Source organism: Equus przewalskii, chromosome 25 (genome assembly GCF_037783145.1).
Source record: "Equus przewalskii isolate Varuska chromosome 25, EquPr2, whole genome shotgun sequence".
NCBI classification, from domain to species: Eukaryota; Metazoa; Chordata; class Mammalia; order Perissodactyla; family Equidae; genus Equus; species Equus przewalskii.
In genome coordinates, this window is record NC_091855.1 from 2,566,960 (window position 1) to 2,590,891 (window position 23,932).

General features: G+C 47.8%; 1 protein-coding gene across 31 annotated transcripts in view; it reads left to right on the plus strand.

The window, feature by feature from the left end:
* Positions 1-23,932, plus strand: part of SAMD4A (sterile alpha motif domain containing 4A) — a 203,428-nt gene that overhangs the window by 150,710 nt on the left and 28,786 nt on the right. For 29 of the 31 annotated variants that reach the window (XR_011533017.1, XR_011533018.1, XR_011533022.1 and 26 more), the window contains 4 exons: positions 11,476-11,585; positions 13,796-13,882; positions 21,087-21,408; positions 23,622-23,707. Coding sequence is in view for 25 of the 31 variants with exons in the window: in XM_070594220.1 (XP_070450321.1) it covers positions 11,476-11,585; positions 13,796-13,882; positions 21,087-21,408; positions 23,622-23,707 (605 nt within the window). In the remaining 6 variants the exon portion in view is untranslated. Of the gene's footprint in view, positions 1-11,475; positions 11,586-13,795; positions 13,883-15,820; positions 16,257-16,304; positions 16,494-21,086; positions 21,409-23,621; positions 23,708-23,932 lie in introns of those variants that run through there. The other 2 variants (XM_070594238.1, XM_070594239.1) reach the window with 2 other exon arrangements.

Below are 23,932 nucleotides of genomic sequence, written 5' to 3' on the forward strand. Positions count from 1 at the left end.
ATTCCAAATTACCCATGATAGGTTCAGAGAAGATGCGTGCATTCTATATTTTTAGACGCCAGTTGTTCAAGCCTGGGAAGTCCTTAGGGAAAGCTGCTCATCAGAGACACACTGATGCGTAACACACATAACAATTTTAGATGGAGAAACAGTAACTAGTCATGCTTCTGGGACTATAGTGCTGAGGGGAGGCGCTGAAAGGGCCCCCTTTGCTGGCATCAATAGTCCTGAGGTGGGGCCTGGGACCGAGTGGTTAAGTTCGCGTGTTCCACTTCGGCGGCCCACGGTTTCGCCGGTTCAGATCCCGGGCGTGGACCTACACACTACTCATCAGGCCATGCTGAGGTGACGTCCCACACAGCACAACCAGAGGAGCCTACAACTAGAATCTACAGCTTTGTCCTGGAGGGCTCTGGGGAGAAGAAAGAAGAGCAAGATGCTCAACAGATGCTGGCTCAGGGCCAATCTGCCTCACCCCAAAAAAAGATACATAAAAGAAAATAGTCCCGAGGTTTGCTATTTCTGGTCTTTTCCTTGAAAAGGATCAGTGTTGACATAGGAGGCTCTGTACCAAGTGCCCTCCCCACCACAGAAGCCTGGCACAGAAAGATGCCCATGATTGCCCAGGTGCCAGTCGTGAGAGAGGACCAGGCTGAAAAGTGGAGCCTGTCAGCTGCGGGTGTGGAGCTGCTCCCTGGTCCGTTGCATGAGCCTTCCTCTGAGCTGCTTGGCCTGCATTTTCTTCTTCCCCCTCCTGTGGGGGTCCTGTGCTGAGCGCCAGAGTGAAGGGGCTGTGTCTTGATGTTTCCTCTGGTGATACAAAGGGGTCTTTAAAGGTGTTTAACAGGCAACAAAAACAATGGCTCATTTTGGAATGGAGGAGGTGTGTGTCCTCTTTCTCTTTCACAGTTTTTGGGGGAATGTGCCATGATTTTGGAGACCTAGCAAAACCCATTTCTAAGTTTATGCTGCACCGTTATGTGCTCAAGCAGCAGAGCCCCAGATGAGCCCCATCGGCTACCCAACTACTCCCTCACCTGGGTAGCAGGTGAGGCTCAGCTGTGCTTTAGGTAAGCCTGCAGGACATCTCTCACTGGAGCATCAAAGTCCCTGAGGGACCAAGGGAGCGGAGACAGCTGTTGCTTTGGAGCAGCTTCTTTCCTGGCCAGGTGGAGTGTCTGGGTGGCATGTTTCCAGGAAAGTGTATGTGCAGTTCTAACTGGTAACTGTGGGAAGGAGGCCTCAGCCTTCTGTTGAAGGGCAAGGGGACTCCTGGGGAAGGCATTCTCCGGGGTACAGGCCTCCCCCAGAGAGAAACGCTGGTGCCACTGTCTGCTTCTCGGAGGTCTGTTTGGTTTGTTTTTCTTTCTTTTTTCCTTTTACTTTCTTTTCCTTGTTTTCATTCCTGTTTTTTTCTGTCTTAATGTACACATTAGACATCTTCCCAAAGTTGGTAAAGTTGTGCTCATTGCATGCTGGCATTTTGAGGTGAGAAATGAGTAACAAGAGCATGTTTTTAAGGACAAATGAATGAGAGAAAAATGGAATTAATGTCTTATCCCTATTTTAGAATAAAAGCCAAAATATTCCAAAGTTCAAGGAATAGCCTGTATATGAGCTTCTTCAATTCCTTCCTTTAGAATTGATGAGAATTGTCTCCTCAAAGCTTCTTCAATGAGAAAATTATAAAGACAAGCTCTTATACTCGAGATTTTCTTTATAGGCGCAAAGCTTGTGGTCAGAAGATAGGCTATTTGGTGACTAGATGAAACAGAGGTCTGTCTTCTATGTATACCCACCTTCTGCTGACCTGTCACCTGTCCTTCTCCCAGAGAATTGGATGTGGGTTCAAAAGTGTAAAGTCCTTAGCAAATTTTAAAGGGCACAACATTTTTGAAGGAAGGAACATGCGAGACGGTGAACAATTCTGTTCTGAGAAAAGTGTATCTGCAGTTCAGCTGACAGGCCAAGTAGTAGCAATGCCCATACCCAAGAGCAGGAGCGTGCCCGCGCACCAGAGCCAGGGTTTATTAAACCTGCAAGCCCCTCGCCCAGCCACGCCCGGCCACGTCTTCACGAGAAGGCCAGCACCCCCGTTGAACTCCTGCCTCCCAAGATTATTCAGGGCGGCCTCCCGGGAGAGCGCCGAAGAAGCAGCCCTTAACAAGCCTGTCCCAGGAGGTTGTCGTTTGATCCCCATGTGCAAGAGCAGGTGCTGGTTTAAATTTCCAAGTTAATTCATACTTTCTGAGAAAGGAAATATGAAATCAAGTGAAGAGCTTTTAAAAAGAGCCAGCTCTTCCTCTTGGATCCACATCTCTTTCCTCCTGTGACCAGGCCCTCTGCCAGGAGTGTCAGCCCTTTTAAGCTACTTGCTTGTCCACCTCAGGATGCCATCGTCTAATTGCTCTTTTTCTAATTTTTAAATGCCTGGTTAATGAAAACAACAAGCAATCTGTAGTAGAATTTGGAGGCATTCCGAATCTCCAGGGGATGCATGTCAGCCCTCACCCTGCACCTTGGGAAAAAACTAAAAAGCTACCATAATTGAGCTTAATTTAGTGTGAATTCATCTTTCTTGCCCACAGCTGTGCATACCTTGCTGAAACACTGTGTTCATCCATTCCTTCCTTTTCATCTAGACAGACGAGCCAGTTTTGGCCACAAATTGTACCTTAGGAATGTACCTCTTGGGTCAAGAGTGTGAAAAAAAGCTTGCAGTCCAGCATTCTTGCTCTTTTTGTTTTTCACCGACATCCATCTCGCCCTCTTTTTGTCTTGGTGTCAGCACTCCCTGCCAGGCATTGTCACTAAGTTCTCCCAAGCGACTAACTCCTGCTCTCCGAGGATTGACATCATCTGTCTGCTTTGCTTTGTTTTTCCTTTTATAGTAAATACCATCCTGAAGGTTTCAGTCCGCTCTGCAGCAGATTGGATGTCCCTTGGGGTCAGGATCTCGGACTAATATCTCAGGCTCAGGGAAGAATGGGGTCGTATACCCAACTAGAAATTACTCAACGGGAGTGGGAACTGAACAGGAATATGAAAGTTCCTTCTTTAACATGTTTGGACTAAATATGCTGGTTGTGGTTTCTAAATTCACTTGTCCTTGTTCTTTTCAAAAACTTCTCTGTGACTTATCCCAGGGGGAAAAATCTTGATTCTGAGTCGGTACTCAATTGTATTATCCTTCTTTCCCTCAGCATCGCATGAGTGGAACATGCTGTACCCTTCTCTCATACAAGGCCTTCATGTGGCCAAGAGGGGAAAAAAAGGACATTCTCATAATTTCTTAGAAAGAAGAGAAAATACAGAAGAGCAGAAGTTTGTTGGTAGAAGAAGCACCTTTGCCCCTCATATCAGCATCACGTCTTCAGAAATGATGTAGAAACTCAGCACCTAAAGACTTATCAAAAGGCCAGGGCTGTTGATGAGTGGTGTGGTCATGTTACATGGGAGCAGAGAGAAGGAAGAAAGACTGATAAACAGGTTTCAATTTTGTCCTCATTCAAGTCAATTGACTGTTTGAGCACCTGTTGAAAGAGGCCTTGGACTAGCTACTGGAGAAGCAGAGGTGGAAAAGATTGTTTCTGCCTCAAGGGACTCACTGTCACATGAGCAACAAACAGGTACACAGCTGTGAGGATATCTTGTCTTGAAGACTTGCCCTGGGTCAGGGCCAGTACCAAGGAGGGCCCTAAGTCAAAGTGGAGAGAAGTCAAGGAAAGCTCCTGGAGCAGGAGAGGCCTAGAGCTGAGTCCTGGAGCCTGATTACAAGTTAGCCAAATACATAAGGTGAGAGAAGAGCATTCTGTATAGAGGGAACAGCATGTGTGAAAGCCTGGTGACGAGACAGCTTGACCACGTAGATCCCATGGCTTGAGTGTTAACGGCACATGGAAAAGAGGTTTAGAGAGGGAAAAGCCAGACACTAGGCTTCTTGTAGGATTTTGGCCTGTATCTTAATGTTAGTAGAAGCTCTTGAAGGAATTTCAGCAGCAGAATGACCTGCTTAGATTTTGCATATTAGAAATAGGACCCTTAGCAACAGCATGGAGAATATACCAAAGTGAGGAGGGGACAGGGGCCAGCTGAGTTGGAGGATATTTCAGTAATTGAGGAGCAAAATGTGTTTGTAGGATCTTGGTGAGATAGAATTAAGAGAGCTCTGAATTGACTGTACACTAGTTGAATGTAGACAGTAATGGAGTGGGAAGAATTTGGGACGATGCCCAGGTTTCTGCCTGGGACGTCTGGATAGCCCATGCTGTCATCTATAGCAAAGAGTATATAGGAGAAGAAACAGACTGGGGGGACAGCATGGGGCAGGGTAAGTGTGGGAACTTGTGGAGCATTCCAGGGGAGGTGTGTGAGCCAGGACCACAGTGCTCTGTGCTCTTCCCTGGCCCAGCCTCCTGAGAGCTGGGCTCCTCCCCTCACCTGCACAGTTGAAACATCCTGCTTACCTGTAGTAAAGTGCGTTTGGGGGACTCCATTCCAGATTTCTGGCTAGTAAAGCCCATAGATTTGGGCTCCGGAGAGTAAGATGCTCTATGACTTTCTTGTTGCAGTTGTCAGTGTGAAAGGGGTAGAGATTGGGGGAGTGTTTCTCTTGATATGAGCTTGAGCCTCACCATTACGAACTAACATAACTGGGTATACTTATGATGTGTGGCATTATGTTAGCACAAAAACCGAGAGGTAATTCAGAGTGTTGTGCTGTTTGTCTTTAGACACGATAAAGGTAAAAGAGAAAGCTTTGGCTCTGGTAACCTTGATGGAAACATAGCAGTTAAGAGTAGAGGAGACCAGTGACTAGTAAATATGTGGTTTGCCTTTTCTGAGGAGTCTTTCTTAGATGAAACTTAGGTAAATTTCTTTTCTCCATAGCAAAGGAAATATATTACCTATTCTGAAATAGCCTGTTTAGGGTTGTGAGTTGTTTTCAAAATGTGTATATTTTGGGCCTCTGCCTATCCTAGAATGAGATTAGAAAAATTATTGAAAAGTGTGAACTTTTCTAAGAAAAAGAAACCCGTCAGAAACCTTTGTAAGAAAAGCTGTGAATACAGCATTTCTGAGGGTGATAAAGGTAGGAGTGACAGAGTGGGAGTGACACAGCTCCATGTGTGGCAGGGGCACTAGTGAGCATGGCTGTCATGGGAATGAGTCACTGTTTTCTGTGTTGACTTTGTAGGCCCTGTCTTGAATTCATCTAATTTAAAGGCCAGCATTTACAAAATTTGTTTCACTTTCTATTCCCAACTGCCAACAGATGACCTGCACAGACAGACCCTTATGGGCTCAGACTTGTGCTGCCTCTTCTCAGATCGGCTGAGAGCCCTGATGTCTGGGAAAAGCAAATCCCCAGGGTTCCCCTAATTGAAAAGGTCATGAGACGTTTAGCCACCATCCTTTACCAAGCACATGACATGCTTTAAGGACGGTGCAGGCATGCAGAGGGCAGCTTTTCATGTGGAACCCAGCCGCGCTTCAACAACATAAAGCAAGCTGCATGTAGAACATGATTTATTAAGTCATAGCTAATGGAAATGACGAGGAGAAATGTAGTCCCTCTGTTTGTATGTAACTCTTCTAAGTGGATACTTTACCTCAAAGAAAGCCATCTCTGTGCCTTCCGAGACCCACACATGCTCCCTATGAACATGGAACTCTCTCAAAGCCACCATGATGTGTCCCAGGATCGAGGAGCACACTCATAGCTCCACGGGGACCAAAGGTCAAGGTTCCTCCTTTCCTTTGCTCAGAGGCTGGAACGGAATTGGGCTGCCTATCCTGCTCCGGCCAGAAATAAAGGCAGTTTTCTGAAATCTTGATCGTGTTGCTAGACTTCTGCTCTTCGTATTTGAAAGGAATGTTTTCCATCTCGCTTCACCATTAAAGAGTTGAGTCCCCTCTTACCCTTCAGCTGGCTTTCCTTTTCTCACCTGCAGAGAGCAAGGATGCAGTCAGATCTTGGAGAGAGAGAGTTGTTTGAGATTAGCCTGGCTCTCTGTGGTGAATGGGAGTTGCTCTTCTGCCTGCAAGTACCAGGACCACGACGGGCTTCTTGGGGAAAACAAGGCTGTTCATGTTTCTTTTTCCAGGGCTAGCTTGCTCCCTGCCCTTTACATTGCCCCCATCTTGGGCCCTTCAGAAATGTCGGTCCCATCTTTCTCTCTAGTGGGGCAGGTGCTATATGGCCTGTTGACCTGACTAGTATTTGCAGCCATGCCCATAGCAGGCATTTGAGGAAAGCGACCCAAGTTTTAAAGCTTCTGTGTGAGCTGTTGTACCCACCACAAAGCCTTTCTGTGGCTGATTTATCCAAATTCTAAAAGGGAAATAGCAATCAGCATAGTTGGAAATGTGATCCCATTGATAGAGACCAGCAGGTAACTATAGAGCATCTAAAAGATGAATGTAACACTATTATCAAAAATGGCCAGGGGCCAGCCCAGTGGCGTAGCAGTTAAGTTCCCACGTTCTACTTCAGCGGCCCAGGGTTCACCAGTTTGGATCCTGGGTGCAGACCTACGCACTGCTTGTCAAGCCGTGCTGTGGCAGGCATCCCACGTATAAAGTAGGGGAGGATGGGCATGGATGTTAGCTCAGGGCCAGCCTTCCTCAGCAAAAAAACAAACAGAAAAACAATGGCCATGAGAAGATAATTGTGGACCTAAGAAAGATCTGGAAAGAATTTCAGGAAGCATGGACACTGTGGCTTGGAGGAACACTGTCTGCACATGAATGGTGGTGCTTTCTCCCAGAAACCAAGAAACTTCCTACCCTTTAGCCTTCTCTTTTCAGTTTCCTTCGTGGGCTTCTCTTCCCACACCTTCCCCTAAAAGCCTGGCGCTCCCAGGGCTCCACCTGGCCCTCCCCTATTCTTACTCCATGCTCTTTCCCTGCGTGATCTCACCCACTTCCATGGCTAAAACAACCACCATGTGCTACTGACAAGGAAAGTGGTTTTCTGGCTCAGACCTCTCTTCAGAGATCTTGACCAGTTGACTTCTCCACCTGGATGGCACAAAGTCAGTGACACTCAACTGATCTAAAGTGGAGTTCACCATCTCTCTCTTCTCACCCCAAACCTACTGCTCCCCTGTATTTTCTGTCTCATCAAACTTGCATCAGACAAGCCATCTTAGGCTCCTTTCTCTCTCTTACTCCTTCTTCTTCCCTGATCTTCAATTACTGTCAGTTTATATCCTTTCCTTCTCTTCTGCCACTGCCTTCCCAGCCATCTCCAAGGGCTTGAATTCCTCTCCTGGCCTCCACTCTCACCATCCTCCAGTCTAGCCTTTACCTTGACAGCCATCATCCTTCTAACATACTCCTCTGATTGTGCCTCTACCCCTCAGATTTCAACAGCTTCCCATCACCCACAAGATGAAGTCCACTCGCTTTATCTCAACATTACAGGTCTCAATCATCTGACCCCTGCCTATTTGCCCCACCCTATTTCTAGTCATTCTTTATCATTCACCTAAGCATTTACTTGACCCACAATGCTCTCTTGGCTCTGTGCTTTGTTTATATGCTCTTCCTGCTTCCTGAGATGGCTTTGTCAATATAGTCTGCCCAATGTCTCCAGGTCTGCCACTACTGTGAAACTCTCTCTCACGCCCCAAGGCAAACCTAAATGCTCATTGTTCTGTGGCCCCTAGAACTTTGAATACACTTAGCACTTATCCTGTAGTTAGTATCATTTTTCTGTGAGTCAGCCATTCTCTCGGGATTAAAAGTTCCTTGATGGCAGGGACATGTCTTCACAGAGCCTGGCCACCATGGTAAGCATTCAATAAATGTTGAGTAGCAAATATCAGGATGCCCACAGTTGGCAAGAAAGTCAGTCTAAGTCAGTCCAGCACATAGGAAAGCATCTTTATCTTTCTCACACTGCATAAGAGAGTGATTTTCTAATCTGTGACCTCCATTGTCATGTTCATCAGAAGTGGCACAGATGAAGCTAAACGGCTGTGGGCCAGCCAGACATGGGAACCCAGGAGGCATTCGTGCCTTCAGTCACGTACCACTGCTCCAGGAAACACCCCTGCTTGTCTGTGTCTTCCACCCATAGCCACAGCTTTGCAAAATGAGAAAGGAAGGTCTGGAGTTATTTTAGGTGGTTCTCAGCTTTGCATCCAACCGTGTAGCATCTGGACCATGGGAAAGGACCTGAGCTTTTAGTTAGAATTTTTCCCTGGCCAACGTCTTACAGAATCTAGCATCCAAGTCATTGGAATTCGTGGCTTGGGAGGAATGAAACGGTCAAGGTGCTCAGTTCTCTGGTTTGTTTCCCTTTTATTTAATGACATTTTGTTTTAAGCCTTGGCGAAGGAAGGTGCCTCACCACCAAATAGGGGTGAGTAAGCTATGTTCTTAGAACTGGATTCTCTCTTCTTTGTTCCTCAGTTCCCGTTGCGGGAAGGAGAGCTCTTTAGGCCCCCAGCACTGAAGCAGGCCCTGAGACGGCTTGCTCCACACGCACAGTTGACACATGCCTGCCTCAAGGAACATATGGTCAATTGGACCTTACGTTTCCCAGGAACATGTCCAGAAATAACTCTTCAGGAAGGCCTAACTTGCCGTGTTTTCAAGTTGTATAGGAACCTTTTCTAGGAAAACAACTCCCAGTGACCTGTATTTGGACTAAACAAGTGAGGCTGACTCTTCCATACCTCTAGCCAGGGCAAGTCCAGTTGTCACAATACTTTTATAGAAAGGGACTAGCGCTGATGGGACTGAGACTTACCAGGCCAAGATTTGTACCCCATTCTCTCCAACTCTTAAAACACCATATTGTCAGCTTGCCTTATAAAGTACCCAGTTTGCAACATAATTTAGTAGTTCAGGATTCTGTTTGTTTATCATCATTGGATGTTGCATGATGAAACTGCAGGGCCCCCAGTGAAAATGTGGCCCATGAGGTCACTCTATACTCTTGTGATGAATTGTGCCCAAGTGTGGCATGGGATTACCCAGGCTTCTTTGAATCATGGTCATTGAGTTTTCTGAGCAGTGACTTGGAGCTTCTCAGAGATGTAAATGGCAAACATGAAATCTGGTGACAAAGTGGTAACACATCATTGACCTAAAAACCAGAGCTGTATTTATTTGCTCCTTGCTCTGCAGAAGTGTTAGCATTGTTTTAACAGCAACAAAAACCTGGTGGAGAAGAAAGTCTGGTAAAATAGCTCCAAGATGTTGCAGGGAGGAAAGTGGATGTCCTGGACTCTCTATCTAACCACAGTTTGAGTTGAGGAGGATGTAAGTAATTGGTACTGTGTACCTGTGGAAGCCCTGTCTCTTTGTGGTTCATGATGGTTGGTTGCAGAAGGACTCTTCACTTGTCACAGTAGAATGAAGGGCCTCCAAGCACAGAATCAAGTGATTTCTTGCCTGAGATGACTGAGTCTCTTCTTAAAATGCCATTGGATATCCAATTCTGTTCTCCAGAAATTCCCCTTCTTTGGCCTTCACATTACCGCAAATGAAGAAGTCACCTCCCCAGGCCCACCCTTCCCTCCTAGATCTTTGAGTTTCAGATCGTCCCGTACCCTCGTGCCCTACACCTGGGTTTGGCTTACCCAGGAGGCAGGGCCTGATTTCAGAGTAGGCCAAGTCTCTTTAATCAGTCCCAGTTAACTACTACAAACATTGAACAATTGGAAGGTTCCCACTTATTTTGTAGTGTTCATGGTCTCTGTCAGTGCCTCAGAATAAAGCACAGCGACAGACAGTATCTTACAACCAACATGGTTAGTAATGAATAATAATTCGTAGAAAGCATGAATAACATTTACCCAATGCTTAGCATTTCAGAGTACTTTGTAGTCATTGTTTTATTCAGCCCTCCCACAGACAGGCTGTTTGGTCTTCATTTTACAAGTAGTTGACAAAATGTAGGAGAAAGCTGGGAATCAGGAGACCTGGTTCTAGTCCCCATTTCACCGCGTACTTGCTCTGTGATTTAGACTTAATGACTTAATTTTGCCATCTGTAGAATGAGCCAGGGTGGGAGAGCATGATTCTAGAGATTTCCTGAAGATTCTATAAGCTCAGAAACTCTGACTTAAAAAACCATGGGCAAGTTTTTTTTTTGGTTGTACTTAGCAAGTTACAGTCATGCACTGCATAACGACGTTTCAGTCAATGATGGACCGTGTATACAACAGTGGTTGCATATTAGTACCATGTAGCCTAGGTGTGTAGTAGGCTATACTGTCTAGGTTTGTGTAAGTACAGCACATCTATGATGTTTGCACAACAACAAAATCACCTAACAAGGCGTTTCTCAGAATATATCCCCGTCATTAAGCGATGCATGACTGTAATAATTCTCGTGTGGATTTTCAGTACAGTTACTATTTAATTTTCCTAATTCTGGAATCCCAAACTTGGGGCTTATTTCATATATGCTTTGAATTTCCATTATCCTATGGTCTAGCCAGTCTTTGGACCTTTCAAATCCTGATGTATTTGTAGTTGACATTCAAAGAAAAGGTCAAAGACACATGCAGATACATTCCATAGCTTGGAGAAATGGTCAGCAGACACACACATGCTACAGTGAAAGTTTTGGAGCCCTGGATGCCCTTATTCCCACGCATAGGAAGACAGAAGAGAGATCAGGCTGAGAATGACTGCGGCTCTACCCGTAGGGTACAGCTGTTGCCTGGTTTTCCTATCACTGTGGCAGTGGCCGAAACAGCAATGTGGAGATCTGCACTGAACCTAGAAAGAAATCATCTTGAGGACGAAAACGCATCATATGTAGTTTTAACGTTCTAAGTCAGTTCTTTCCAAGTCAATAGTGGAGTCATCCAGCTAAAGCAGTGGTTTCTTGGGGCTGGCCCCGTGGCCGAGTGGTTAAGTTCGCGCGCTCCGCTGCAGGCGGCCCAGTGTTTCGTTAGTTCCAATCCTGGGCGCGGACATGGCACTGCTCATCAGACCACGCTGAGGCAGCATCCCACATGCCACAACTAGAAGAACCCACAACGAAGAATACACAACTATGTACCGGGGGGGCTTTGGGGAGAAAAAGGAAAAAATAAAAAATCTTTAAAGCAGTGGTTCCTTGACATTTTTTTGGTCATGAACCCCTTTGAGAATCTTATGGAAGCTATGGATGACCCTCTGCCAAGAAGACTACTGTGAATATATTCACAAATTGGGATATAATTTCAGGTAATTCCTGTATGCGCTGAGGCCCATGGACCCCAAGTTAGCAAGCTCCTGGAATAAAGCAGAATAAGGGAGCCCAAGAGTAGGAAGGTCAGGGCTAGATCAGGACTTCTAATTCCATCATTTGCTGCCAAAAGTAAACAAGTAGTAACATTAAGATTTCTTTTCTTTTTTTCTTCTGACCATCACCCTCTTTTCCTTTCCCTTTTCCCACATCTTTTGTCATCTCTTCTCGTTCCCTCTCAATTTCTCTCCCCATCTCTTGCACATCTTGCACCACAGATGTTCCAGCCTGGTTAAAAAGCCTCCGCCTGCACAAGTACGCTGCCCTTTTCTCCCAGATGACCTATGAGGAAATGATGGCCCTCACTGAGTGCCAGCTGGAGGCTCAGGTATGTGCTCCAGGTGACCATTCCCTGAGAAGGTGCCCCAGGTGGAACCTGAAGTTCGAGTCCAAGACAGACCTTATTTGGACCCATACCTATACCCACCCAGTAGCTTGCGTTATTCTAGGAACTGCCAGGTGCTGGCCAAAGTTACATGGTGAGTAAGGCTGGGTTCTTGCCTTCAGGATCCAGTAGGAGATGGAAGACGAGCAGAGAACCACAGGGCAAATGAGGGTGAGAGAGAGTGTTATGAAAAAGGTATAACCTGAGTGCACGCTCTAAGATCGAGGTGCTGGGGGCATCAGTGGTGTCTCCTAGAAGAAGGAAAGTTTTACCAAGGCCTCAAAGACTCTGTGCCCCTGCTTCTGCTTTGCTTGCCCTCTCCCTCCCTCTGCCCAACCAGCCTTGTTTGGGGAATGACTCTGTCTGCTGTCCAGTCCAGTTACAAAACAGATAACCTCTTGCAGTTAAGAAGCACCAGGTCATGCCTCAGACCTTCCCCAACACTTTTCTAAAAACATGTTCAGACTGGACTTAATGGAGATTGGAGTAAATTGTGCAAAATATTTTTTTCTTCTAACCACCTTGAATAACATGAGACAATCATTAAGAATGGGATTACCCCAGGCCTCAGATTTCATTTCCCTTTTGTGTGCCGTAAAGCACAGAGTTCCTCCTTCCTTCTAAGGCCTCCTTCCCCAAGTGTGGATGACAAAATCCAGACCAGTCAACAGAACCCCTGAAACTAGGCATGTTTCCTACCATGCTGTGCTGAGTAAATAGATATGAGTGATGCCTTTGTCTCCCTTGTTTAAAATGCTATTTGCATGTTTCACATTGACCTCAGTTTCCCTTGAGCAGCGATTTAAAAGAATTAATGGTCTGAACAGGCTAATAGCATTTCCCCTGCAAGACGAGGAGAGTGTACCATTTGGGGCATGGCTGTCTGGCCTGGACACATCCCTCCCAGCAGGTGCTGACTTCCCACTGCATATTTGGCTCCCTCCGGTCACCTCTGCAGGCCTGCTGAATACCAGTATTGAGAGGCACCATAAAGCCTGAGGTCACCGCACCTTCTCAGAGGGCAAAAGGCACTAGTTTCAGCTGCCTAACACACCTCCCACTGCTTTTTGGATCTAGATTGCTCCTTGAGAACCTGGGAACTGATGAGAACTGCTTCTAAGAGCATTTTTGTGTTTGGGTCAGAGTTGATAAAAAAAAATCTCAGTCATCAGTTGTTTGACTTAAGAGAAAACAAGAAATAATTGACACGGGGGGCAAAACCAGAGGCCAGCACAAACTTTTCGGAGTAAAAGAATTCAACTCGCTTGAAATCAAAGTTGAGGCTAAACAGAAATGTGTCCTCAGTGGTTCATTTTAGAGAGTGGCATCCGTTGTCACTTGAGTCTTGATTTTTCTAAGTAAAGGAAGTGTCACTGGTGTTCCCATCTTTTCCTTTTTAAGAGGATTTCTGTGAATAGTTGCAAGCAGTCACCAGAAGTTTGTATTAGAGACCTCATTTGAGAAAGGACTTCCTGTTTGGGAATTTGCAGTATCTGTACTCGACAAGGGTTTAATTAAATCCAGAGACTCATCATTGCTACACGTTAAGAAGGTAAAATGCACACCCTCACTGTGAATCCTGATCATTTACCTGAAGTGATGACTGAGTTATAAGTTTAAGTTATTTGTATTCTGGTTTTCCTTATGGAGGCCCAAGAAGGGCAGTGAACTGACCAAAGTTGCCTGTGTGGTGTGACAGCAGGTGACCTGCACTGCACTTCCCTTCTTCTCGAGACGGGAAACAAGGGGAAGTGTGAGGAAGCAATGAATATCTGTATGGGGTTGGAAGCTTCGGAGAAAGTGGGAGTGACTGAAATGATAACACCTGGAGAAGAGGAGTGTCTGACTTAAGAATGACCCTTTAAGACTATGAAGAAATCTCCTGCTGGGTGTGGTAACTGGCTGTACCAGGTCTCTCTCCCTCCCTAAATGTCACAGCCAAGAGACACAGGCAGATGTGTAGCCAGATGGAGTTAGAATACTTAGTGAGGAGAGGGTTATGATAATGGTACGAAAGAGAGGGACACATGGATGTCTACTGGTCTGCAGCCGTGTAGGAACAAAGCAGACAGTAAAGTGCTAAACAGCCTCCAAGGGTCTCCAAGCTGGTTCCTAAAACTATGTTTCTAAATATAGCTTTTATTTAATTACAGAATGTTACCAAAGGTGCAAGACACAAAATTGTCATCAGTATTCAGAAGCTCAAAGAAAGACAAAACCTCCTGAAGTCTTTGGAAAGGGTAAGTTATCGCTGGGCGAGGCACACTTCCGCCTTCACCATGGGAGAACGCACAAAGGGAAATTCTCAGGTGACAGTGTCACCAGCAGACCTTACAGAGTGCCTCATACTGTTTCCTTACCAAAGTCAGAAGAAAAGGAAATGATTTGGAGGCAAAGTTTCCTGGTTATTCCTACTTCTATGCAACCTGGCCGCTGAAATGTACTTTTCCCCTGGACCCCGGCAGCCTGTGACTGGCCATCCAGAGCTCTGAGGCAGTGCTGTCGAATGCACATATTTCATGTGCATTCCCCTCTGCCTTTCATGCATTTGTGGAGATGAATGAAGTGTTCAACTCATAATCAAAGGCTGAAATCTTGGCAAAACAGTGTAGGGAATGCCCAGATGTGCTTCGTTCCTGCTGTCCACCCAGGGGAGCATCTGGTTTTGAGAAAAGCTGCCCCCAGAGACGCACGCGCCAACAGGTATGCTTTGCGTTTCAGTAGAGAGGATCAAAATCATCTGGCGGATGGACATACTTGGCTTTCTAGAGAATAATTCCATTAACTTAACAGTAGAATGGGTCCCCATCACTCTGATAGGAACCATCTCAAAAATGCTAAATGCTGAAAAAGAGTCTATTCCAGTGTCGAGCAGTTATCAGCCACTACTGCCCTACTGTTTGCTGCCTAAACGTGTTTCTTCCTCTCTGTACCCAACATCACCCTGGTAGTGACGTCATTTCTAGAACTTGGTGACTTTATGAGTTCACCTAAAGTCCAAAGGAGAGCAAGCCTTGTTCCACACACCAGGAGCCCGTGCTGCCTCTGCCCAGAGTTGGGACTCTTGTGTGTCACTCTTGGGAGGCGGGTGGGGTGGGGGGGGACGTTCTGTAGATATGTGCTGCCTGCAGAGCTTGAGTGGTAGCCTTGTCTAGTAATCCTAGTGTGCCTTTGGAAGGGAACAAAGAATGGAGGTGGGTAGGACCAGAGCAAGTTCTGTGAGCACGTAAACGTTTTAACACAGTGGGAGGTTTTTTTCTTTTTCACAAAGATGTGTGTGTGTATAACTTTACATACAATGTATAAAGTTATATTTAATGAAAATCACACAAAATGTAAAGGAGTATATATTTATAGAACATGCATATATACTTTATAAGGAAGATTGCCTTTAAAAATCTCTGGATGGATAGACAGACAGAGGCAGCTCACATGCTCATCCATGTTGAGAGGCCTGTTCTTAATGAAAGCATGTCACAAACCACAAGTGACCCATCCACCTCAACCACAGTAATTGCTGCTGTTCTTAGTTTTACGCTAGCTCCCCTTTACCAAGCAGCTTCTCTAACAGTGATTATTGCCATTTCTAATATAAGAAACCGTTCCCTTTTGGGAGGCATTCAAAAGGCCAGTTTTCTCCTTATCTGTTAGAAAGCACAGAAAATGTTTTGTATAAAATTTGATTGCTAAGCGTTAACGGTGAAAGAGTGACCCTCCCCCCCTTATTTCTGGAGCATGTTTCAGGAACTCATTCATGTCCTGTCACTGAGGAAACGCGCCCACCTGAGAGACAGAGATGGAACTGCTGTCAGCTCTACTCCCTGTGGCCTTGGGCCCAATCACTGTGTGGAAACACAGGACAGCAAGGTGGCACTGGTGGTCCTGACATCCACTGACTTTCTATCTAACCTTTGAATAAGTCAGTGACACTTTCTGTGTCCCAGATTTCATACCTAGAATAATATTTACTCCACAAAAATACTTTTTCCCTGGTTCACTGGAATGAGAGTGTAAAAAAAATGGCAAATGTAATACAAAGTCTGAGAGCAGCTAATGGCCAAGAGGAAAGCAATAATGAGTTTGTTCAGTTTGACTTCTTTGAGGAGGAAAGCTTGTGTCTGTCAGACCGTCACACTGAGCTTGCTTCAGAACTCCTGAGTCCAGACACCTGTGTGCTCGTCTCTTCAGGAGCTGATGGCCTGGGGATGGGGCACCCTTTCCTCAGCTTCTGCTCAGGACTCAGCTGCTGGCTCTGTTCTCTTTTCTCTGGGACCCTGTCTCTCCTGCTCTTCAAGGGAGGGCGTTGTCCGTAACCTGTACCACACAGGCCACCAGTGATAGACTCCACTCAGCCACTTCTCTGGCACTCCAGGTGTCCCCAGTTGATCGTGCTGTTGGAAGTGCTGTCGTCGTGCCCTTGCTTGCCCACAGCATTCTTACCTCACATGGAACCCAGAGATCTCTAAGGAGATGGCTAGGACCCCGCCCATGGTTAGTTCACAGCCAGTAGACACTGCAGTTAAGCTCTCCATCTGGAGCTCTCCCACTCAGTTACTGAACACTTACCAAGCAGCCGCCTTGGACCAGACTTACCCCGTCCATTGGAGGCTGACGGTGAGTCACACAGGTTCCTGCCCTCGGGGGGCCCGGGACTCTCATTGTGACAGACGTATGAGCCAGTGCTCTGAGAATCCAGTGTGATCCATGTCATCCCCAAGGCAGGGAGGGAGAATTTTTCCTGGGATGAAACAGACTATCTGCAGTGGCAACGAGAAAACCTTGGAGGGGCCCAAGATGGCTTGAAGACTCATTAGGAGCCTATGGCCAGTCTTGGTGGACCCTTGAGTCAAGGTAGGGTCCATGAGTGTGGAGAGGGATAAGAGGTCGTTTAGTGGGTGTCCAGGCATTCACAGGCAGTTTGGGCTTGGGTGTCATGCCATTTAAGGACAGAAAATATAGGAGGAGTTACTAGTGTGGGAGAAATGGAGTTTATTTTGACAGGTTGAATCTGAGGTGCCTGTGGGATACCCAGGCAGAAATGGCAAGTCTAGGGGCCAGCCTGGTGGTGTAGTGGTTGAAGTTTGCACTCTCCGCTTCAGTGGCCCAGTGTTCATGGGTTTGGATACCAGGGGCAGACCTACACACCGCTCATCAAGCCATGCTGTGGTGGCATCCCACATACAAAATAGAGGAAGATTGACAACAGATATACACTCAGAGCCAATCTTCCTCACCAAAACAAAAAAGAAAGAAAGAAAGAAAGATATGGTAAGTCTATAATCCACAAGGGTTTGAAGGACTCAGTTGTGGGTCATCTGTGTATAAATGGTAGTTGGTACCTCCTGTGTACCCCTCCTTGAAGTGTGCATCAGGTGATAGGAGCTGAGGACAGACCCTGAGGAACACCAGAAGATATGGAGGGACTGCATGATGACAGAGGCTGAGCCTGCCCAGAGGGTCGGAGAGAGTGTTCGACGGAGGGAACCCTATCGGGTGCCATGGATGTGTCACACGTGAGGAAGACTGAACACCGCCCCCTGGAATTGGCGTTGGCAGGAAACTGGTAGCCATGATGAGAAGGGTTTCAGGGGACTGGGAGGGGACAAGAGCAGAAGCCCATCAATGGGGGAGTCTGAGTGGGTGATGAGACCATGGGGTGAGGATGTGTAGACTTCTCAAGATATTTGGTAGAAAAGGAAAAAGGAAGATTAGAATGGTCACTGGGCAGATTTTTCAACGTTCATCTTTAATATTGAAAATGTTTCCACATGCTTTTATTCACCATCCTTCTTTTCCAATGGACTCCCAAACTCTGAAGCTGAACTATTCTCTGAGCCTGGGAACCTGGCATGGAGAAAAGAGATACACACACACACACACACACACACACACAGAGGCAGTCAGGTGTCCTGTTCTGTGTTCCCACAGCTCCCTGTCCGGGCAGCATCCTAACACTCCTGAGCCCCAGGAACTGTCAGCATCTTAGGGTGAGGACTGTGTCGACTTTGTGTTAAGATCACCAATCCCTAACAGTGCCAGGCTCACGGTAGGGCTCAGCTGACGTTTGGGAAATGACAAGAGAGGGAATGGAATGAAGTAGATGCAGGAGCCCTGTCTACTGTGTGAGAAGCCCATATTCTTCTCACACACGGGGAAGAACGGGGCCACAGACAGTTGGTAAGTGCTGGGGACCCTTTGGCTGCTAAAGCTGTCTGCTCCAGATATTTGCATCTCGTTGCTGTTACAGGCCCCACAGAAGACTCTGCACCAGTCTTCCTCCATGACCTGAGAAAGCAAGGCCAGAAAAGGCTGACATGATTGGAAAGGTGCCCCTTCCTGCTTGTCCTCCCTGAGTTGTGCCCGCCCGAGCTGAGATGACCACATGGCAGTGGACCAGCCTTTCCAGTGCTGCACCTGAGCGCCTCAGCTCTGCGGCTTTGTCCTGGCACATAAGTTAATGGACAGCTTCCTTTTGCCTCTTTGTGTTTATAATGTGGGTGATGTGAGGATCGGTAGACCCTTGGGTTGATCCCCTATTTGTGTCAGCAGGGAGAATTTATCCCCACAGCTAGTCTCCATTCAGCTTCCTTCTCAACTTGGGACTCAGTGTTGAGTCTGGAATTCATTTTGCAGAGTCAGGAATGTAATCTGCAGGTCGTGGCACCAGCCGACAGGCTGGCACAGGCAGGGGCATTGCTAACTGGCTGTAAGTCCAGTGTTATCTTTGAGACAGTGGCTTGAAGTCTCTGGGGCAAACAAGACAAAACCAAAGCAAACTCTACATGATTCCTGAGAAGCTGTATTTCACGGCAAGTGTCCAACAGTATTCGTCATGTTTATGGTTTCCTTTGTGGTATGGTTGCCCCAGTAAAAGAGGAAGATAAGATTTGAACTTGGGGCAAGTGTATGTTTCCTGTTTGAAGGAGTTCAGCATTCTCCATAACCAAAACCCCCTCCCCCACCACGGAGTAACTCTAGAAGCCTTCTTGCACATGACAAGAACAGGCACGGGTTTGGTGGTGGTTGACAGTGTCACAGGCATGCACATGCTCACCTCAGCGGTAGCCGCCACATGGAAGGACATGACAGCCTGCCTGTGGTCACCCAGATAGGCCTGCCAGCTCTGCCTGCCCAGCCCCTCTGTCTGGGAGCGTCGTCCTTCTGTCTCCTGTCCTCCCGGCTCAGTCAGGGCAGGATGAGGAGGTCGGAGCCCCCACGCCCCGGGTGCAGGTTGGGTGGTTGGCAGGAACTGGAGGACCTCGAAGCAGGGGTCCCCCAGTTGGCACGTAGTGGGGTCAGGAAAGGTGGCAGAGTCAAGCCATCTGCCCTGTCCCATTAGGTCACCAGGTCCAAGTCAAAGGACCCGTCACATGACGGCCTCAGGCACTGGTCCGGGCAGCGGGGAGCCCATGCCTGATCAGGAGTGCCGACCCTGCAGCAGGTCTGCCCACAGCTGCAGTCATCCCTCTACCGCCAGACCCACCAGGCTCAGGAGGCAGGCGGTGGGCGATCTGAGCCCTCCTCGGGAAAGGGAAAATGGACTCTCTCCCCTCAAATAGGCCGGACATGACCCTGGCCAGGAGCAAGACAGGTCTGGGGGCTGCTTAGCATTTCACTCCCTCCTGAGCCCTGGCTGCCCTCCAGGCGAAGGCCCACTTCAGGCTCTGCTCCCGACCCCTGAACAGAGCTGTTTCCCTACCCGGTCGGTGGGGCTGCTGGCCTTTTGCTCCCTGGAGGTGAAACCCGCCTGTCCAAGGCTGCTGTCCTCGGGTGTCCTTTTTCTAATTAATTGATTGGACAGTCTGGGAGCAGAAATGATCACATCGCACGTGCTTGTGTTCCTTGACATCACCAAGCAGTTTTTCTTGGTAAGCGAGGATCCCAGGGATGGGCTGGTACTCATGCTTCAGGCTTGTAAAATTATGTCCTTGCTATTCTGGGCTCTCAGAAGATTAAACACTTCTCTGGTAATCAGGGCCCTGATTGTAGTGTCCTTCCTGGGTCCTGGGGAGAGGTTTGCTGCTTAAGCCCCGGGGCGGCCCTGGGGCTGAGGGCCGGGGCCCCCCCTCCCATGCCAGGAAAGCGCCCCCAGGCCCAGACTTGCAGCACAAGCCTCTGAGCCCGTTCTGCGCCTCTGTGATCGTCTGGCACATAGATAAATGTCGATCAGAATCAACTTTCATTCCTTTTTCTAATAGATAATGCCCACTATATGAAACTATGTATACAGAAGGACCCAATTTTATTATAAAATATATAAAGTCAGGTATATATTTTATACATTATAGTGTACAAATGTATGATACATATTTCTGTCTAGAATGATCCTTCTAAAACACGTCACTCTCCTGCTCAAAACCTTCCCTGATTTCCCGTCTCATTTAGAAGAAATTCTTCCCCCCACCCCGCCCCGGCCCACAGGCCTCCCCGCTCCACCTGCCTGGCTCCTTGGATCCCATTTCCGGCCCCTCGCCCGTCGCCTCCCTGTGCTCCCTCGGGCATCCTTGCTGCTCCTCAGACACTCTGGGCACCCCGCCCTGATGCCTTTGCCCTTGCTGTGCCCTCTGCCGGGTGCACTCCTTCCCGGATCCTCATGCCCCCACTTCCTGGGGCCCCCATCCAGGGTCAGCCCTCAGAGAGCCACCCTCTCAGCAGCCGGCCTGCACCTCAGACCCTGGCAGGACGGATGTTCATCTCACAGAGGCTGTACACCCCCTGAGGGAGCCGTAAAGGCCCTTCTCACCGTGTCCCCGTGCCTGGCCCAGTGCCTGGCAAGTCAGAGCCCTCAGCACATGCTTATTAATTTAAGAAAGCAGCACAGGATGCGGTCACAGACACTGACCTGCAGCTTTACAAATACTAACATCGCCACAGCTACTTATTAAGGCAGGTACTGTTGTTACTCTCATTTTATCCACAGGGAAACTGAGGCATAGAGGGGCTGTTTACCCAAGGTCACACAGCAGTGCCAGAATTTGAATCCCACTGTCTGTCCTAGAGTCTGTGCTTTCAACCACTGCCCTGTACTGCCTGTGCTGTGGGCTGAGCAGAGGTGTGACTGAGCAGGGTCCTTCACCCAAAACGAATCACCCCCAGGACCGGAAGCCACCACACACCCCCTGCCGCCACACCACCTCTGAAGTGTGTGAGTGTGAGCGATGGAAGCACGTCTCATAGGAGGCACGCAGGCAGCCAGGGAGGAGGCGTCCAAGACCGTGTCAGTGCTCATCTCTCCACAGTGGGATCTTCTCCTCTCTATACATATCTGTATTTTCCAAGTTTTCTACCTGGGCTCATATTAGAATGATAACATTAAAATGTTTGCTTTTCAAAGAACCTTCTGATGAAGGGCCAGCAGCCGCAAGTCCTGCCGGAGAGGGGAGGCATCGAGGCAGGCCACCCGTTCCTTACCCTAATGCAGGTCTTCTCCCTCTGACTGTCCAGGACATCATCGAGGGGGGCAACCTGCGCATCCCGCTCCAGGAACTGCACCAGATGATCCTGACTCCCATCAAGGCCTACAGCTCCCCGAGTGCCACCCCCGAGGCACGCCACCGGGAGACCCGGGCCTCGCTCATGGGCCCCGAGAGCCAGAGCCCCGACTGCAAAGACAGTGCCGTGGCCACTGGCGCCACCGCCACCACCTCAGCTGGGGCCAGCGGCGGGCTCCAGCCACACCCGCTGAGCAGCTGTGAGGGGGAGCTGGCCGTCGCTCCCCTGCCGGAGGGGGATCTCCCCGGGCAGTTCACACGTGTCATGGGGAAAGGTACAGCCTGATTCTCCCGCCCCCCCTTTTCTTCTCTCCACACCATTAACCAGAGCTGCCAGTGCCTGCGGGGCTCCCCATGTGTGGATAAGCTGTCTGCCAGAGTGGATGTCATTAGCCCACTGTACAGAGGAGGAAAGTACGGTGCAGAGGGGTCCAGGCGTTTGGGTCTGAACTCGGATCTCTCTGACCCCAGAAAGCCTCTTCCTTGGCTTTGTCTCCTTCCTCTCCCACTCCTTCAGACCAGGGTGCCCCGGGCCCTCCTGGTAGAGCACTCACTGGGCCTTTGGACCTCAGGCTAAAGTCCATCCTTACCACGGACCACTCCAGGTCCCACAGCCAGGCTGCGTGCGTGCTGTCGGACAGGACAGAATTCCCGTGCGTCGTCTGGGAAAGAGTGTCCTTTCCACCTGGCCCGCCCTGTGCCCCGGGTCAGAGCTTTATCCACATGTCCTTGACGATGTCCAGTGCTAGAATAATTTGTGTTTATGGGATGTTTTGCTAAAAATCTTGATTATTTAAAAAATGTAGTGAATGCCAGTACTTTTCCTTTGGGAAAGGGAAACATTTTTTTCTTTATTGTACAATATTTCAAATCATTTTAAAGACCCAAGTTTTTACCAAAAGAAATGGACACTTGAGTCTTGAAACTCCCCATGGTACATAACCTAAAAAGGACAAATCCATAGAAATCTGGTGCAGAGGAGATGACGTGTACCATCCCTTGGAGCTGAAATGCCAGCAGCCTGATGGCCAGGCCACCCTGGTCCATGGCCTCCTCTCATTCACCTCCTCGCTCCCCCACCCCCAGCTGGGCTTTCCGCTCTGTGACCCTCTGGGTGAAGATATCCATGGGAGTGGTTGCCCCCCTTCCATGTGATGAGACCCATGGTGGGCTCACCCCTCAGAAGACCCACACTCCTCTGGCACGGCCTTTCTTTAAAGTTTAACTACTTTCAAATAAATTACAAAATAAATTCATTCTCAACATAAAAAAATCAAAACTAAACAAAATGGCAGAAGGTAAAAAATAGACCCCTACCCCAAGCCACACCATCTTCCTCCCCAGAGGTGACCACTAGAAACAAGTTTGGACTACCCCTTCAAAAGTTTCTAATCATATACATGCACGTGAGTATCCTTTCACACTCAAAAAGGTCTTGTTTACATGTTTTTTTTACATTACATACTTTGAATATTTCTATCAATATAATGGCACTACCTTGTTCTTTTTAAGGTTGCATACTATTCCACTGTTTGCATAAACCATAATTTATTTAGCAGGGCCCCAATTAATGGACATCAAGGTGGTATCCAAGCCTTTGTTGTTAGAAACAATGCTATACTGCAATCTGTCTGCAAGGACATGGTATGAATGGGGGTCTGTGACAGGCTGGTTCCAAAGGATCAGGGAAGTCTAATGCCCAGGCTTCAAGCTTGTGCTACTTGAGCACAAGGCATTTTCACTTCTACTTGATGTCTTTTGTGCAACAATCTCCACTGTGGCTTTCTAAACATTACCATCAAAATCAGAGCACCGAGACCTCCAGGATAACAGTAGAATGGGCTACACCAATGTGCCATGAGAAATCCAGTGGGGATGTGCTCTGCCCGCAGACTAACTTTGCTGTGTCTCTGTTAGCACTTACTTGAGTGTGCAGGCAAACCTGTGTGTGTATAGATGCATGTGCGCTTTTGAGAAAACAACCCTCCAGGGTCTGAGTAGCAGGCTTCCCGCTCGTGTGCGCGCCCACACACCTTGCATCCTAAAAGATGCGTCAGCCTCATTTCTCCAAACAAGGTACCAGTTCATTCATAAAATTATGGAGACAGCTCTCTGATAACGTCAGTGGTCTTGACTGTTTTTGAATTTCCTCTCAAAAGGAGCGTCTTTCAAAGATAGAGCTCAGGACACTGCTGCGTTCTTCTCTCCCAGAATGTCTGTCAGGCTGGATCGCGGAAGGCTTAATATAGAATGGCATGCCTGGAATGAACCGAAGGGGCTTCTCGAGGCGAGGGCTCCCGTGGTGACCGAGCCTTTGACTTCCGTGGAATGAGGAACCTCCTGGCCTTTTTTTGTGACCCTTACGTAAAGCCACAGGCCACATACTTCTCAAAATACTGGTCCTGAAAGAAAATCAGAGGCAGATCTCAGAGGTTAAAATGAGCGTGCATTTTTCTAATTCATCTCCCTTTTTTTTTTAAATTCACAGTGTGCACACAGCTCTTGGTCTCCAGACCTGATGAGGAGAATATAAGTTCTTATTTACAGCTCATAGACAAATGTCTAATTCATGAGGTGAGTAGTGACAGGTTTCACAAAACTTTTTCTCATTGCTTAGAAATGGTTCTCAGAGCGTCTGTGATGTGATCATTTGGGTTTCTGACAGCTTGTTCTTGAGGGGGGGACGGTCACGAATAGTAATTCAGGCAGAACTCAGCTATGGTGGCTTCAACCCTAAACACAGCTTGTATATTACTTTGGTGTCCAAAGATTCTTTAGACTGAGTTCTGATGTGAGGGT